General features: G+C 35.0%; 2 protein-coding genes across 2 annotated transcripts; both read right to left on the bottom strand.

Annotated features, from left to right (window-relative positions):
- Positions 1 to 3,112: 3,112 nt before the first annotated feature.
- Positions 3,113 to 8,061, bottom strand: LOC133871756 (uncharacterized). The gene is made up of 13 exons (XM_062309173.1): positions 7,682 to 8,061; positions 7,081 to 7,252; positions 6,756 to 6,836; positions 6,302 to 6,384; positions 6,106 to 6,218; positions 5,885 to 5,995; positions 5,530 to 5,639; positions 4,968 to 5,259; positions 4,812 to 4,889; positions 4,665 to 4,715; positions 4,487 to 4,576; positions 4,264 to 4,341; positions 3,113 to 3,465 (listed from the first exon to the last, which is right to left on the bottom strand). Exons 1-13 carry the CDS (start codon positions 7,689 to 7,691, stop codon positions 3,415 to 3,417), a joined length of 1,320 nt encoding a protein of 439 aa, XP_062165157.1. The 5' UTR covers positions 7,692 to 8,061; the 3' UTR covers positions 3,113 to 3,414.
- A 9,708-nt stretch (positions 8,062 to 17,769) lies between these two features.
- On the bottom strand, positions 17,770 to 19,224 carry LOC133871422 (uncharacterized). The gene has a single exon (XM_062308878.1). It carries the CDS (start codon positions 19,045 to 19,047, stop codon positions 18,121 to 18,123), a length of 927 nt encoding a protein of 308 aa, XP_062164862.1. The 5' UTR covers positions 19,048 to 19,224; the 3' UTR covers positions 17,770 to 18,120.

Below are 19,224 nucleotides of genomic sequence, written 5' to 3' on the forward strand. Positions count from 1 at the left end.
CATTCAATGATTCATTCAAATTGATAGATTGTTGTTAGAAGGAAGTTGAACTTCTTCACAAACATAAAGTTAAGTTTAAGGATAATTTTCTGCATACATTTATTCACCAAACGTGGGTTTAAATAGTAATAACAACTCGACTCCAATTCCTAATTATACTATTACAGAATTATTATTGACTCATAATCCTAATTAACCGTCAAAATGGAGTAGTAAACTACTAGACAATAACAGAATAATTCTTAACCGACAGTGAAGTAAAATAATACTCCTTATTCAAACAGAAACCTAAACTACTGCTTGTACTTCATAAGATTAGAATGGGCATCACAGCTTATTTTTATGTAAAAATAAAAAATAAAAAATCACCTGCATGCCCATTTATTCTTTTGAGAGGGCATGAACTCATTTCTACTTGTTACCAAATTGCCTACCAGATTTTATACCTGAATGGCCTGGATACCCACGAGCCTAAAAAAGCCTATTGACAGGTTCAAAGCACTAATTTCAAATTCTCCTCGATTCTGGATTAATTAGAACGTCAATCATCCAAGGAAAAATTTAAGGAGCCACTGGAACTGGAAGGCATAGATACCGACAGGCTTTAAGAGAGTTCGTCCCTCCGAAAGCCCAACTAATCTTCAAAATTAAGTATGAAGGATCACAAGCCATAAAGGGCTTAACAGCCCATAGCCGAGCAAGCTATCAAGATCTGTGTGTACTTTCACCAAATGAATGTCACTAAACAGACGATTCTCCCTCTACCAATTCAGCTATCCGAATGCCCACACCATGCTGCCCCTCCTAACAGATTGAGGGAGGGAATCTCCACATTAAGCAACAACCGCTTGACAGGAATCCTTCAAACCCTAAGAGAACATCGACCTATAGAAGGAGCCTAGGTTAACCTCACAAGTATGCAATCTGACCCTTACCAAAACTCTGCAAAAAGACCTTTCATTGTTCTATTGCCAACTTGGGTGTAAGAGTGGTTTCACCGGATCCCACAGACAAACCTTTCTAACCTTTTTCTTTCTTGCTGAGCTCCTACCTCAAAAGCGTTTTTGAGATCACTATAAGTCCTTGCACCAACGCATAACTCTCTGCAAAGCCTCTTTTTGGGAAGGTAAATTATGTATTTTAGATAGCTCTAGCCTCTGCACTAAGGCCTCGTTTGGTTTGCGGAATGTCTATTCCATTAGGAAAAGGAATAACTATTCATGGGAATAAATGAAGCTGGAATGGAATAACTATTCCTATTCTTTTGTTTGGTTGTAACGGTGGAATAGAACATTGCATATGTATTCTTTTGTTTGGTACAGTGCAATACATTGGTGAATGGAATCATATTATAATCAAATTTTCTAAAATACCCTTATAAAACAAATATAATTTATATTCTTGAGGACATTTTTTTTTCTTTATTTAAGAAACATAAACAATCATACTATGACCTTTTTTGTTTTTGTTTTTTTTTTTTTTTTTTTTTTAATTTCATAGAGTTCATGGCTTCTTTTTTTTTTTTTTCATATACAATTACGCTACAAAATGATTTATAAGGAAAAAAAAAAAAAAACACACACACACACACACACACACACATAATCATCATATCACCATCATAAAAAAATAAAAAAATAGATCATCTGCAAAGCCCTTTTTATTTTATTCTTTTTTATTTGTTTTCCAGCAACAAACATTCATTCTTTTCTTACAAAGTAAAATGATTTATAATAGAAAAAAAAAAAAAAAAAAAAATCATCTACAAAGCTCTTTTTAATTTATGATTTTTTATTTGTTTTTCAGTAACAAACATTCGTTCTTTGCTTATAAAATTTTTCTCAAACCTCCGCAAGGCAATTGGAGTCCCCCGGCCCCGATATTAAGAGGTACTCGTTTTGCTACGTCTAAGTGCATTCTGTAGGCTAAATCATAGGAGGAGGAAAAAAAAAAAAAAAAGAAGAAGAAGAAGAAGAAGAAAGACTACCCCACAACAAATTAAGTTGGGTTGAGAAACAGAGAGAGAGGGATGAGAATATAATTGCAGAGATGGAGAAAGATATTGATGGTGCACTTGAGTGATGAATTTTTGAAATCAGAATTAAATTCTTATTTTGTTTGCGAATTTTGAAATTTGACTTTTTAGAAAAAATTGAATAAAATATGATTAGTTTATAAAAAGTTGAATAAAATATAATTTGTTTTTTAAAAAGTTGAATAAAATATGATTTATTTCTGAAAAAAGTAGAATCAGAATTATATTTTATTGTCAAAATTTCGTATCAAAACACACCATGAGTTGAGAAACACAGAGAGAGGGGGGGATAAGAGACTTGGGTGTTGAGAAGGTTGGGGTTTTTGGGCAAAAGACGAATTTAATTTATTCCTATAGGAAAGGAATAGGTATTCCACTCCTTTTTGAGTGGAATACCTATTCCTCTTCGTAAAGGAATAGCTATTCCGTGGAAATAATTATTCCCTTAAATAATATACAACCAAACAAAAGAATAGTTATTCCGTAGGAATACCTATTCCTTTCCATGGGTTTAATCCGCAAACCAAACGTGGCCTAATTTGTTCTTTTTTTCTTTCTTTTTTGTCGGAATTAATGTGAGATTAAGTTCGTTATTCATAAGTGAAAGCTTTGCAATTGAAACCGATTGAGAAGACCTACTGCTATCCTTGGGAAAGCAAAAGCTACAGCTCTCCAAGGGCTCTCCTTTGTTTTCCCTTGACTCCTTAGCTTTTTCTCCAAGGGAGTTGGTCTCCGGGGAAGCAGGTGATAGAGTATCACCTTCACTTGTGCAAGCAATCCATCACCTTCACTAATGTGACAGAACTTCGAAAATGAAACAAATACCATACGACCCAAGGAGGGAATGGATGGTGAAAAATCTCCCAAAGTCTATAGATTGCTCTAAATAAACATTCAGAGGCGGGAGAATTTACCATGCAGAAAATCCCTATAAACCAAACGATATGGAGAAAACTACTCCTGCAACGTCTCTAAAGAACAGGGGATGCCGCTTCATTTACCTCCAGGACATTAACCCGACTAGTTTTATACCCACACAAACACACTCTCACAGAGATCACCCGTATAAAGCTGTGATAATCCCAAATAACACGCTTTTTATGAAACTAAATATCAATTAATGACTCAAAGAACAATGAGGACAATTATGGTACAAACTACAGGAATAAATATCAATTAATGCCTCAAAGAACAATGAGGACAATTATAGTACAAAACTACAGAATGATAAATTTGATGTATTTGAATGCACCACAAAGTACACAAAAGCATGCTCTCTACGTGGTGATGATAATAAGAGTTGAAGCAGGCATTTAACTAGATGGCAGAAGTCCATTTGATTGATGATCACATCAGGGTTTTAAAGCAAGTGTAGATGGCTAGACCTCCTCATCACCCACATTGACTGCATAGTGACCGACGTTTCTACCCTGTAAAAACACGAGAAAAGGAGAATCAAGGAACTAGGCATCAAAATTGTAATCGAACAGCCTAGTGATACCAGTGTAAGTAAACATGTTAAAAGCAGTTGCATAAAACTATTTACAACAGATCTACTTGCTGCAGAACAAAATTGGCCTGAGGGCGAGAATATTAAAGATATTGGCTCTACAATCGACAAATTGCTTTGTTGGCCATAGAAAGCTAGCACATAAGCTACAGATCAGCACAAGCATATATGATGAACACAAATGTTCCATGCTGAGTGTTTCTCAGGATCCAAAATCTAACACAATTGTATCAGGATTTGTTTCCAAAAACAAATCAAATGCAGATCACGCAAGTCGTATTTAATTTTTTGTTTCATTATAATCAGACTATTTTGGAACATTATTTCTTTTTATGTAATGTAAATCACTATTCCTTTACAAATACAAAAGAATGATGACACAATTCCAAGCCAATCCACATATTGAGATTTTGTCTCGAACTCCTATCTACTGGATTCGACTTTGGGTTCTCCACTAATATATGATTGGATTCAAAAGCTTTCCACTATTTATAATCTTGATTCAAGCTTTCCACTCATAAATATAATTTTTAAGTGCATTATTCCAACCAACGAATCGTTGGCTGTTGTTATTTTTCAAAGAAACTCCTTGGCATACTAATTAAGGTGGATAAGAATCTTTTTGCCCCTACTACCTAGGTAGCTTCTCTTGTATACTTCTTGTGTATTTATCAAAAATACAGAAATTATATATACCTTTCATCGAGAAAAAACCTACCTCAGATAACATTCGCTGCTTGTTAAGTAGTTGTGTCCTAGCCTTGTTGAGAGCCGAGTTCGGTGATTTAAACATTCTCTGTGACAGGATGAAGAAAAAGTTACACAAGTACATGCAAGATGTGACAAGTAACAATTACTCAAATGATGCTTCTCACTCCAAAGATAAGGCAAAGAAATGAGGTAAATGCAGCTACGAGAAACCAATGGAGACAAGAACCAACCTTTTCAACGCTAGATATACGATGTTCATCCTCTAGAAGATTCTTCTTCTTTGGTTTGAACCCAAAGAAATCCTGAAGGAATTCATTTTCCTGTCTCAATAAAATTTCACATAATCACTCACCCAGCAAAGCAAAACTAAATTGACGAACAGATAAGAAGAATTTCCAGGAAACCAACCTGCATATGCTTGACAAAGCCTCCCCCAAGAAAATGCTTCAAAAAGTTCAACTGTTACATTTTCAAATTAGATAAAACATTGGAAGTTGGTTACATTCACAACACTTATATATATAAGTGGACAAGGTGGTGGTGGTAATGGAAAACCTGTATTAGTTGAGACCATGATGATGTCTGTAATGATTCTCCACCAATCTTCATTGAAGTCTCAGGACAATAACCATACTAAAATAATAATTAAGATTATTATTAGTTTCCACATGAACAATTGACATCTATATTTGTAGAAACCCAAAGAAGTACCTCCAAAAATTCTAACATATCCCGAAAGAAGTTCCTCTGGCTGTTAAGATCTTTCTTAGCAGAACCTTTACCACCTGCCTCAGCAGAAAGGTTTCTGACTTGATTTATGATTTTCCCCTTCAATCCTTCCCAAGGTTTGCTTCCTTGAATTAAGCCATCACTTGAATCTCTAGCTTCACCATCAAACTTCTCCAAACTTCCTATCTCAAAAATTAGAGCAAGCGCTTCACCAGCAGCAATGCGTACAGACCGGTCATCCTTGTCTAGCAGGCTAGATAAATATGATATTGACCTGCATCATTACCCAAACATGTAAGTTCGTTTGCGTTGGACAAGCAGCAGTTTTGGACTATTGAGGTCAATAGCATCTAGATTGTGCAGGTGTCATCTTCCTCAAGGCCCCTGCACCAGTTAGATGGTAGCCATACCCATCTAAAGCACCAAGCATAAGATAGTGTTTTGTGTTGTGCAGAATCACTTTCCAGGCAGAAAGAATTGCTATCAACTAAAAGAAAAGGAGGGCACAGGGAAATAAAGTGCTGGACTGAAGTCAAGATCTTACTCTTGCCAATGTTTGGGATTTAGTTTAACTCCGTCCATAGTTGTCAGAAGAAAGGACCAAGCAGATACCACTGCAGTTATGACATCTGCTGAGGGTTTGGATGCAACAACCTAAAATGTGAAATAGCATCAAGTTGCATAAAAAACCAGTGGCTAGGGAAAGAAGCAGCATAGCTTTTCGTTCAAGTTCAGATCAAAATCGTGTATGTTCTCAAAAATCAAGCCATAAGAAACCAAATACACTAACTTGTCAAATCACTGGCATTAATAAGTTGATTTGCATAAAAACCCAAAAGCAGCAAAATTGGCATGACCAAACACTTTCAAAAGTAAATATATCAAGCACAAATACATACATTGGCACCCAGTTTCGGATGAACCACTTGCCACATTATTTGCATTGACCTTTCTGTTTCCTCTGTGTCATTTCCACCAACAAAATTGACGACCGCCAAGCACTCCAGCAACTACAATTACAATCCATGGAATGCAGAAACCAACAGGTTGAGTATAAAATAAAGTCCTGATAATCGAGTAAATTAACATAAACCCAATAGAATCTTAAAAGCCTATATACCGATATCTTTGAAGATTGAGGCCCAGATTTAAGACCCTGAGAAAGAGGAGTGACCGAGTCCTTTAATATTTCATGTGCGTTATCCCCAGGGCCAGTGGTCAATGCCAACAATCCTACAAAAATGGATTACAATGTTGAAATCTAATCCAATTTGGAAGCAAATGCAAATTAGTCAACATGAAGATAAGTGACTAACCGATGGCATGTGAAGCTAAAGATATCTCTTTAGAAGACCCACGTTTAAAGGAGCTCAGACACTGGTGCAGCAAAGTAGCAAATCTGCAGAACACCAACGGGTTGTGAGAGAATCCACAAGAATATACATATACAAGCGGATTTCTTCTGTCTACACATAAAAACGTATGTTCAACACTAAACAGAGACAAAAATGAAGATAGATGTACAGCACGGAGTATCCCTTAGATATCACAAATAATGACACCAGAGTTTCTTCAAGTTGTTCTCTGGTGGCCTTGTGACAAATCAACTAAATGGATTTCAGTCATAAGTGGTTGAATTTATTACTGGTTTAAAACTAAATAAACCATACAGTGGACCCGCGTTAGCCCTAAAGAAGCAATAAGAAAGACCAAAAAAAAAAAGGAGCAAAATTTCAAAAGAGAAACAAAAAGTAGTAAAAATGTGCTCACTTATTTTCTAGAAACTGATGCTGCATGCTGCTATTGAAAGCCTCAATAATTGCTGCCAGAGCCTTCTCTCTTGTGGAGCCCCTTTATCCAAGAAATAACAATAAATTCAAAAAATAAAAATAAAAAAAAATTAAAAGAAAAAATGGCCAATATGCAGCTTAATTCATAGTCTCAAACTGAGCCGTTGAAAAAAGATAAATAATTTAAAGCACCTCAGACATAATTTCCTCACAAAGATGCAAGCTTAACAATGAAACACGTCTCTACACAATCTAAATTTAGAAACTTAACAAAAAAAAAAGGGTCTCATTCATTGGCAAGATACCTCTTCTCAAATAGAGAATCTAGAGCCAGTTCCAGCAAACTTTCTTTATCTAATTGGACTTCTTCAGTCCCCACTACGGACACTCGATCAGACCGTGTAGTCGACGACGAACTCACACTACTATTATCATCATCGCTATCCATCATCGCGAAGTTCTTACGCTGAGAATTACCTGCCAAGTTCCAATAACATATTAACATCAACACCAACGAATTCAAAGCAATATCAAAGGAAAAGTATTTTGAGCCGAATTCAATTTACCCATAATTGACTTTGTTCAAACTAATACGGTAATTCAAACAGAAACCCCAAAGATCATATTAGGAACCCTCAATTATTATTCCTAAATAAATAAACAACCCTAACCCTTTATAGCAATAAATTGAAGTTGGTATTCGATAATCAGCCTAAAGGCACTTACATTGCTTTTATAGAGTAGAAAATAATCATAATCCTAGTAAGAAGACGAACAATCAATAACCTAAGGAATCCTAACCTAGAAAGGAAATAACTAATTATTTAATTATTTAATTAATAATAATAATAATAATAATAGAGGGTTCGTAAGAGACCAAAAAGAAAAGAAGGAAAAGAGGCTTACGCTTTCCCATTGGTGAAGGCCGCTCCTTTGCTCGGCGTCAGAAAGGGCTACAAGATCGACTGAGAATCTGGGGACGTAAGAGATCGACGGAATTAAACAGAATGGAAATAAGCGAAGAAAACAACAACAACAACAACAACGGAGATGATTCGGATGACGAATAAGCCATTAAAATTCAAGGGTACACAAGAAAATCCCTCCGAAGGAGAAGTTGGGAATTTATAAGGGGTCCAGAGTTGAGGAAACGCAGGTAAGGCGAGAGGTATTATAAGGCGGTTCTTCACAAGAACAAGGACTTCTTCATATTGCGTGGTTTGGAATATTCGGTGATTCGGAGACGGGTTCAGTCGGTGCTGAATGCTGATTGTGAATTTGTGAGGGGTGGGGTCGAACTTGGCAGGTTTTTGACCGTTTATTTTAATTTTGGAATTTCCTTTTTCTTTTCTTTTTTTCTAAGCAATTGGGACAAAATTTCTCACCATACCACAAATATCGCTTGCTATTACCCTACATAAATTCTACGCTTCTCATTTCATATATGTTTATATAATATATTTTAAGTGACTTTTTATATTAATTATTAAAAAATAATTAAAAAAATATATTTCTTTAAATTATTATTTTATTATTAATGTCTCTTAAAATTATTAATTATTTCAATATCCCTTATAAACTATCAACATAATATCAATGTCCCCCAACGATAAAAATACTCTTCATAAAAAATTAAAAATAAAATAATAAAAAATTGGGTAAAGTCTCGTACTCTCTTCAGACTACTACACAATTGACAATGTATCTCCCAAACTTTTAATTTGAACAATGTCCTCCCAAACTATAAAAAATTGCCAATGTTCTCATCAATGATAAAAATACCCTTAATAAAATAAAATAAAAATAATTCCGAAAAAAGCAATATATATATATAAAATAACTAAATAAAAATTCTTAAAATTATAACAAAATATTAAAAACTATAAAAAAAAATTGTAAAAATAACTAAATAAATATAAATATAAAATAAAAGACAAAGACAATTAATTTTTTTATATAAAAATTAAAAAAAAAATAAAACGAGAAAAAAAATGAAAACCAAGGCGATCATTTTATTTTTATTTTTATTCTTTTCAATTTTAATTTTAATATTTTATTTTAAAAACAATTAATTTTATTTTTTATTTCTTTTTTCCTTCTTTTTTTTTTAGTTTTTAGTTTTTATTTTTTTTCAAATTTATAAAGATATTTTTGTCTTATTAAAAAAAATGGGTTAAATACCCCACTAGTACATGAGTTTTAAGCGTTTTTAAATTTAGTACATGAGTTTTCATTTGTATTATAAGTGGTATATGAGTTATGGGTAAAAACTCATTTAGTATCTCTGTTAGATTTTTCATCATAAAATTAACGGTCTACCACGTGTCAGCCACTAAGGTTGGCACGTGGCACTATATAAAATAATTTAAAAATAAAAATCTTTAAAAAATTATATAAAAATAATACAATTTAAAAATAATTTTAAAACAAAAAAATTTAAAAAAAAGAATAAGAAGGGTCACCCCCCATTTTGGCCAAAGGGTGGCAGGAAAAAAAATAAAAAATAATAATAATGATAAATTATGGGTTTTGGCCTTTGAAGGTGGTTCGTCCATCCCTAATGACCAAACCCTCTAAAATAAATTTGGACTCTAAGGGCCAAAACCCATAAATTTTTTTTTTCAATTTTTCTTTTATTTTTTTAAAATTATATTATATTTTTATTTTTATATAATTTTTTAATTTATTTTTTTATGTAGTGCCACGTGTCAACCGCTGAGGTTGACACGTGACAGACCGTTAATTTTAGGACGAAAAATTTAACAAAAGTACTGACACCGGAACAGAATAGCGATTATTCTGCAGGCTAATCAACAAGTAGTTTGCAAGGAAGAAAGCAAGAAATTCACTCCAAAAACAGAGACAAACTCTAAATTCGATAAAATTATCAATAAACAACTGCTGGAAAAACGCCCACAAGCTAGGCTAATATAGCTGAAAATTCGACCTCTAGGATTTTACTAAAAATAGCAAAACCCTAATAATCCTAATAAAATGAAATACAAAATAAAATAAGTATGATGCCAAAAATCTGGCCCAAATCAGGCTCAGAATCACCTCCTAAACAATAAATGAAAGTTACCATAAATGGAAAAAAAATATTTAAAATTAAAAAATATTCTTCAAATATTTTGTACGATTTTTTCCATTCTCGGGCTGATCTTATTCAAGAAATAGTCGTCAAATCTTCAAATCTTGTGTCTGATTTTCTCCTGCATTAGGTACCAAATGGGTTTTTATCCCTAACTCAACTACCATATATGATACAAATGAAAACTCAGATACTAAATTTAAAAATGCTTAAAACTCAGGTACCAATAGGGTATTTAACCCTAAAAAAATTTAAGGTCATTTTGTTTTTTTGTTAGCCTTGAAGGGGACATTGATGTTGTTTTGGTAATTTAATGGGAAGATTGACACGATTAGTAGCTTGAATCGAGAACATTGACAATAATATGGTAATTTGAGAGATGATATGTGTAATTTTCCTTAAAAAATAATTAAAAATAAATTATTTAAAACATGTCACGTAAATAATTATAAAACAAGTGCAATAAATTCGTATGAAGAATAGTATTATTCTTGACTTAATATTAATAAAACTTGAACAAGAAAATTTAATTAGTAGTTTTACATTTCAGAAAGTTAGAAGAATGGTTTTTAAATTAATTATTTAACATTTTAATATAAAAATGCTTCTTTTATTTTTGCTTTAAGCTTCGATATTTATTAAGTGGCCTTGTTGCCCCGATAAATGGATTGCACAACCATTTTTTTATGAAAAAATGTTAGATTTACAACACCAATACAACAACTGCACAACAACCCCTCACATGAGGGTGAGTCCAACACACTGAGGCTCACCCTTATGTAAGGGGTTATTATACAGTTGTTGTGATGGTGTAATATAAGAATTAAATCTTTTTTTTATACCATTGGAATAGCCAATTGTAAAAGATCCCCGGCCTCATGCATGCATAATAAAGTCTCTTAAACTCATAATTTTAAATTTTTAATAAAACAATAAAATTAACGTTGTTGCCTTTTTCTTTTCTTTTTTTAACGTGATTACGGAAATTAACGTTGGTGCCGGTGCCGGTTGGGGAGGTTGAGAGGAAAACAAGAGAGCACGTGGAATTTGAGAGGGACACGTAATGGAAAGGATGGATCCAGATTCTAGTAGAACCTTAACGGAGTCAAAGACTCAAAGGCTGCGTGGAAAAGTCGCTGCCTCAAAAGATGAAATAGAGAAAGAGTGATCTTCCTTTTAACACCTATTTAGTATATCGCACATATATCGTATAATATATTTTTAATCCCTTTACATGTCATTTATTTAAAATAAATATAAATATAAATCACTTAAAACATGATATATAAGCTAATGCCATAGACTCATCACTCATACGAGTGCGATAAACGTATGATATATCAGTGTTATATCAAGTAGGGATGAGAACTCAGTTACAGTTATTAATTATTAGTTAAAACCCATAATTGTAATTGGAATAATCAGTTGGCCAAAATTGCCAATCGATTATGATAATCGAGTAGCTGGTTATTTAATAACCGGCGGTTACCAATTAGTGTCCGATTATCTGAATGAGTAACCAATTTTTTTAAAAAAAAAATGGAATTTTTGAGGCATAATTTGAGTATTGTATCTACTTTTGGGGCTTAATTTACACTTTTTTAGCCATTTAAAAAAACATTTCAACCTTTTTTAGCCCAATATGTTGGCCTAAGTTTGAGTGGAAATAAAAGTGTAAAATCATAAATTTTATTATTTTTGTTTTTTAAGTAAATAAATACATTTAAATATTTTATATATATACACAAACCTTGGTTACCAGTTATAACCGGTTTCAATATTTTTTAAAACCGATAACCACTCCAGTAAGGTCGGTTGCCGGTATTTCCAACCGAGTATTAAACCGGTTGGCCGGTTATACACCCCCACAATCATGGACGAAATTAAAATTTTCCATTTTGAGGGGTCAAAGTATGAATGAAGGGTCAAATTCATTTTTAGTTGGGCGGTAAGGATCAAGCCTAGTTTTTAAGCCTAAAAATACATATATTTAACTTAATACAAAAAAAATATAAAAAAAATTAAAAATAAAAAATAAAAACCAAGGGGGCTACCTCCTTGTATATACATAAGTTTGTTCCGATTTAAAATGATAATGTGGTAATCTCAACTAACTCTTAAATATTTTATTTAACAAATACCGATATGAGGGTGGATTAATCCTCCACATAAGTGTCATTAAATATTTTCTAGCATTTTTTGAAAAAAAAAAAAAAAAAACAAACTATTTTCTAGCATTAATCAACAGAAAAAGCCCGATAAAAAGTTTCTAGGAGGTTGTTCAGGAAAATAGTTGAATTGAGTTCAGAATTCAGATGCATGTGGGGACTGCACAATTTCAATAGAAGATAAAGTAATCAATTACGCAACGAATCACAAAAAGATGATAAATTAACTCCGAAAATATTTTGGATATCATAGAGCTTTTATTAAAAGTTTTTTAATAAATGCTACATAATTTAACACGTGTGAAAAAATCAAGCAACAAAATTATAAAAAAAAATAAATTTCATTATTTAATAACTAAATGAAGGACGATTTTTTCAGTATTTTCTGCTATCTTTGTGATAGATTGGATATGGACGAGTTGGAGCTTTTTGCGATCATAGCCCATAAGATTTGGCTGAGGAGGAATTCGATGGTTTTTGGGGGCCCAATTCCATCCCCCTCTTGTTTGATGAAAGGTGCCAAAGAGCTGTTGGGAGATTATCGGAAATCCTCCGTGGATGCTGCGAATCGGAAGAACGGGAGTCCTCGTGCACTTTCGCGATGGAGTAAACCAACTGCCGAATCCATCAAGATAAATTGGGACGCTGCTTTGGACGTTCGGAAGAAACGTATGGGAGTGGGAATCATTGCCAGAAAATGATATGGGCGACGTAAAGGCAGCGTTGTGCACAGCGCTTCCCTATATCCAGAATCCTACTGTGGCTGAAGCCTTTGGGGCTAGGAGGGCGGTGGAATTTGCTAGAGAAATGGGCTTCTCCTCAATTGAGATTGAAGGGGATTCTCGTGAAGTGGTTCTGGCTTTGGGGAACTTAGGGAATTGCTGCGTTTCTTATGGAAATTTAGTTTCGGAAACTCGGGTTTTGCTTTCCTCTTTTCTTCACTGGAAAATTGCGCATGTGGGGCGTGATGGGAACAAGGCTGCTCACTGCTTGGCTAGGCTAGCTGTTTCCCAGTTCTGTCAATATGTGTGGATAGGTGTTTGCCCCTCAGCTATTGTGGATATTGTCCGTACTGATATTTCTTAATGGAAAGACAAAACTTTCCCTTCGAAAAAAAAAAAAAAAAAAAGATATAAAGAATCCAAGTGACAGTTAGAGACTGTTGAAAACTATCAACTAAATAGACATAAAAAAATTATGTGGTTTAAGCTACAGTTGAAGACTATGACTTAACTATAGTTGAAAACTATCAATTAAATAGACACAAAGAATTACGTGGTTCGGTCTATGACATACTTTCACAGGATAAAGCGTAAAAAATTACATTTGTTCTTATTTTTTTGAGTGATGTTTACAGTATAACAAACTCTATTTATAAAATAATTAAATAATACAAATAGACTTCAACTACAACTGGGTATTTATGAGTCTGTGATTAAGTGTCTTGAACATTATGTGATAATCTTCAACTGTAGTTAGGTCATAGTCAAAAGTCACAATCTTCGACTGTGAGTAAGTAATAGTTTTCAACTTTAACTTGAAATCTTGATACCTGACATACTTTAATAGTAAATGCAACGTGAATTGCCATATCAATTTTTGTAAAAATTTTGTATAAATTTTTTGTAAATTATTGCATAGTGGCCAGACCCTAATAATAAATCGAACCAACCAATGTGGCTCAAGGGCGGAGACTCCGTCGATCACCACCATCATCACTGATCTCGACGCGAGCACGAGGTTAGCCAAGACCAAGAATCGAAGCGTCTTTATGGTGTGTTTGGATACGGAATTTTAGAAACAAAATATAATTTTGATACTATTTTTTTCAAAAACAAATCATATTTTATTTAACTTTTTATCAACAAATCATATTTTATTCAACTTTTTATAAGAAGCCAAACTTCAAAATTCGCAAATACAATAAAATTATAATTCTAATTTCAAAAATTCAACACCCAAATATAATTAGCCATTGCTATTGTTGGGCTGATAAGGGGCTCCTCGTTGTCGTGGGCTAGTCGTCTTGGTTTGGGCTAGTCGTCTTGGTTAGCCATTATTGTTGGCATTCTTTATGAATGGTGGGGGACGGTGTTGCTCAGCCTCCTAGGCCTAATCAACTATGATTCCTTGTTCCCCTCGAGTTACTTGGTCTGGTGATGAATCATGGACAAAACAGTTGTCTCCTCAGGGCAGTCGTACTTTTATGGTCGATTTCGGACGCCTAAATTTGGTCGTTGAGTCCTTATGTTATTGGGGGACCAATGGTCTCCCTTGTTTTTTTTTTGTTGATACGGAAATCATAGCCATGTTCTAGCAAGAGGTGCTCTAGGCTACATGATCGTATGCTGACCAATTACCTAATGTACTCTAATTTAGGGTACCCATATACTCGTCAATTGCCCAACGCAATATGATCCATAAATTATCGGCAATAGTGTTTTGTGAGCCTAATTCGCAAGTTTTTAGTCATAATAAATTACGAGCCTTTCTACACATCCTTCATTCATCCTCCTTTTATTACCTTTTTATAATAAAAATCAATTTTTTTAAAGAAAATAGGGTGATGAAGGGGGATGAGTAGAGGATGTTTAGCATTTCCCATAAATTACTTGCATCACGGGGTCTCAACAATGGGAAACGCTAAAAATCCTCCCTTCATCCTTCCTTTGTCCACCTCTTTTGTTTAAAATCAATTTTTTTTATTGTAAAAGGAGGATGAAGGGTAAATGAGAGGTGCATGTGTAGCACCCCTCCTCAACAATTACACTTTGATTAGACAATAGGCCTCTACTTGCATCGTTTGGTCAGACTAAGGCCATTCAACGGCCTTTTGACAATTAAAGCATCAATACCTTAAGCTTTCGTCAATGCTCCTATGTAAGATTGTGTTCGTTTAATTGCCTTGGAATTTGGCAATAGTCACTAATACTATATTCAATTTTCAGGTAAAAAGCAAGCCACGTATCAAACTAATTTGGGTTATTTTTGGTTTGCAAGTTAAAGATAACCTTGCTTATGAAACAAAATAGTAACTTATATAATATTATGTGGCAAGTAGTAAATAGTAATAGTTGGTAGTATTAAAATGAAAAAAAAAAAAAAAAAAAAATCTTATTTAGTTGTTTGTCTATACTTCCAATTGTTTTGAGCATTCATAATAAATTGAAGTTGTAGACAATAGAATTACTCAAATGGTCAATTTCCTATCCATCTTCGTATTAGATAATATATAGCAGCACTGTTTATGCCTTGAGAGTAGAGATTGAAACAATTTTTTTTTTCGTGATGTCTGTTAGCATAAAACACAAATAGGAAGAGGGATGGTTTCGTTAACCCTACTAGAATAACACAACATACAGAATGATATGAAAAAAAAAAAAAAAAAAAACAAAACAAAATCCCAAATAATTCTTTGTCACAGAGGCTACAAATCTCACCATTTTTTGTTGTTTTCTTACTAGAACTTTGTTTATTGCTACTGGATTGATAATGTGGATTGTGGAGTGAGGCGTGGGGTAGGGTTTTTGTTTTGATAACTGATGCAGTGGTTTTTTTTTCTTCTCAATATATATATATATATATGTGGCACTTATTAATGTTGTTGAAGTGGATGCTGACATATTAAATGAGACACATATGGTAAATGGCAAGCCGTTAACTTTAACTATAAAGTAACAAAGGGGCCTATTTGAAATATAAGCAAAACCTAAGGACTTTATTCTTAAAATTAGAAATCTAAAAGATTCTTTTACATAGAGAAATGATTATTTTATACATCTCTATTATATCTCTTTTATAAATTAACTATTGAATCTATAAAACCCACAAAGACACACATGTAGGTCTTACAAATCTAATTGTTGATTTAGACAAAAAATGTATAAAAGATGTCAAAAAAAATTATACATGTAACATGTCTCATATACCTATATGAACATTCACAATCTACCACATTTTCCAGCTGGAATCTTTCAACCAAAGATTCATCTTTAAGTAAGGGAATTATTGGTAATTTGACATAATCTGGTATAAATGCAATACTCTTGTTGTTATGGTTTGGCATCCATATATTCCCATGATTTCGATCCCACCAAGATTTCTAAGATTTCTTTCTTTTTTAGTTATTTCTAAGATTTCTTTGAAGCCAGCTTGAGGCTGTTTCGTCTGCCTGCAATGACAGAAACAACTTTAACAAATTTCCTTTCAAGTAAAGATTGTGGCCTCAATAATTATTGGACCTTCACATCTCGGACTTCTAATTCCCCGATTAAGCCGATTAAGGATCCGTTTGAGTTTGCGATTTTAAAAATAGTGATTTTAAAATGTGAGATCTAAAAAAGTGATTTTTAAAAACGCAGTTAAGCGATTGGTAAAATCGCAATTTGGCCTTTAAAATCACATATTAGCCTTTAAAATTATCTGTTTTAAAAAAAACACCATATTGCCTGCGATTTGAAAAATTAGTTTTTTACGTTTTCAATTTAAATTTTTTTAAAAATCCAATTCCAAAACAATTTATTTTATACGATTTGGTTTAAAATCACATTTTTTGTCTACGAAATTACAATCTCAAACACACCCTAAGGTGGTGAGGCAATTGAGGTTCATAATCAATAAATCAGAGAAAATAGGGTTTTTTTTTTTTTTTTTTTTTTTTTTTTGGTGTTAACGGAAAGGGAAATGCTAAAAATCCTCCCCTCATCCTCCCTTTGTCCACCTCTTTTGCTTAAAAAAATTGATTTTAAGCAAAAAGATGTCTTTGATGTCACATCAGAAACACCTTTTTGCTTAAAATCAATTTTTTTAATGTGAATAGAGGATGAAGGGTGGACGAGGGGTGCATGTGTAGCACCCCTCATTAACCATTTCATTTCTTTCTTCCATCTCTGGATTTGCTGTCAGAAATGTAAAGAGGGTCAAGGCAGCGGCTTGTTGTAGAAAAAGGCATCATTATTTACAAACCAATTCTAGCCAAAGTCTCTATCTATTCAAAAAGAAGTCAGAACTGAAAGTAAAAGCTATCTGTAACATGTCACCAATTATTTCAGAAGCAAGCTTAGATGAATGCTTGAAATGGAATTAGTGATTAACATTGCCGCATTCTGAATTGTACTACAGCATTTGGACATGCCCATATCAGTTTCTTCGAATTTTGACTGCTTCCCAAGAAGAACAGCGATCCAAATTGAAAATCACATCTCTAATGATCTGTTTAATACGCCAATCTGAGATTATTTTTGGCCTATTAATAGCAGAGATTGTGATTATAGAATCTCCTTCCAATATGAGCTGCCTAGCATCAAGAGAAAGAGCCAATTTAGTTGCTAGCAAAGCCGCCTTAGCCTCACCAATGCTTACAAATAAGTGGTGGTCTTCGGTTAGGCGATCCGATTTGAATGAGCGTCTGCAGTCTTTCCGTCTAATCTCTTTTTGTTGTAATTAGTTTTCAACGAATAAGTGCTACAATAATCACGTTCATGTTCGAAAACCATTCCGGCCACCCCTCCCATTTTTGCATAGAAAAAACAAAAAAAAAAAAATGGGGGTCTCTACATAGACATTTGCAGAGGAAATTACAGGCATGATGATGATGATGATGATCAAAATAACCATGTCATAAAAACTTATGTGCACCCATCAACCCATCTGAACTTTCCAAATCAACAAGTCATGCTTCAGAAAATGAACATTCAACTAATCACAAGAAAAAAAAAAAAAAGAGGAGTCCCAAATGAGTGGTCAAAAAAACTTCTTGAAATCCCATTTTCTGGATACTAATTAACAAAATTACACTTTGATCCCATCAGTTAAAAAGAAAAAGAAAAAACATCTGAAATCTACACAAGTACATTACAACGACAACAACAATAACAACAATACCTACGACTCTCCCAAACCCCACGATCAACACCCTACTTCCCCGTCCAGCCGTCCTCCATCATCACCATCCAAATTCCAACAGCTTTTATCATCGGCCCCCCACAATCACGGCTTTCTCCGCATTGGCGCTCTTTGTATCTTTACCATCAAAGAACAAAATGCCAAACACAATACATATAGGAGGAGGCCCACAAATCAACCAATCAGGCTGGCACTAGATTTTTCCGGGGCCTTCCTCTCTTCTTCGGGGGGAATCCCGAAGCCGAAACGTTTTCCGCCTGCACCAACGGCGGTCTCGCGCCATTCCCACCGCTCCCTTGCGGCGGAGCCTGGTGAAACAACGGCGGCATCCAATTCGGATATCCCGATTCAGCCACGGCGGCGCTTTTCGCCACATTATCCGAATTTCCGATCGCGAAGCCCATTGGAAAGACCCCCCAGCAGCAATAGTAGGCCTCCTGGCCCGACACTTGCGGCGGCAACGACGGGATGAGCACCGCGTGGAAGCCCCTGCGGCAGTTCTGGCACCGCAGGCAACAGCCCTCGTAAACCCTAGGGTACTCGTAGAGGTTGTAGCAGTACGGGCACATCGTCCAGAAGCTCGACAATCTCAGCCGTTGATCCTCCGGGCTCTCTCTATTCTGCTGGCTCCTCTTGTCGCCCGGGTGCTGGCTCCGGCGGACCGGCAATTTCGACTGCTGCGCGGCGAGATCGACCTTGGAGAAGAGGCTGAGCTCGTTGTCGTAGAGGGACTTCTTGGAGCGGTCGTTGAAGACGGCCCAGGCGTCGGCGACAAGTTTGAAGGCCTGATCCGCGAGGGGGAACTTGTTCTTGTCCGGGTGGAGAAGCAGCGCGAGGCGGCGATACTGCTTCTTAATGAGGTCCTGGTCATCGGAGCGGCGGTCGAGCTGGAGGATCGCGTACCAGTCATGATGGTTGTTTATGCGCTTCTCCGCCGCGAGGAGCACGTCCGCCACGGCCAGGATCTGGTCCGAGCCTTCCAGAAGGGGCTCCGTCTCCTGGGCTAGGATGGCGAAGTCTCTCGACCCGGTTAGATCTCGAGTCTGCAGGAGCTTCTCGGCGATTCCCAGTAATCGCTCGGCTTCGGCTCTGTTGGGATTCCCTTCCATTTTGCTGGGTCCGAATAATCAAGGAAATGAGACGGGTTGGGGTTGGAGTTGGGATTGGGGTTTGGGTTCGTCACCTGGTGGGTGGAACGAAAACGTGTTTGGTAACCTTTGGGCTTCCTCTGAAAAGTGCTTTGGAGATCGATAACAACAAATAGTTTTCACGTCATTACGCCATTA

The sequence above is a fragment of the Alnus glutinosa genome, chromosome 6 (assembly GCF_958979055.1).
Source record: "Alnus glutinosa chromosome 6, dhAlnGlut1.1, whole genome shotgun sequence".
Taxonomy (NCBI): Eukaryota; Viridiplantae; Streptophyta; class Magnoliopsida; order Fagales; family Betulaceae; genus Alnus; species Alnus glutinosa.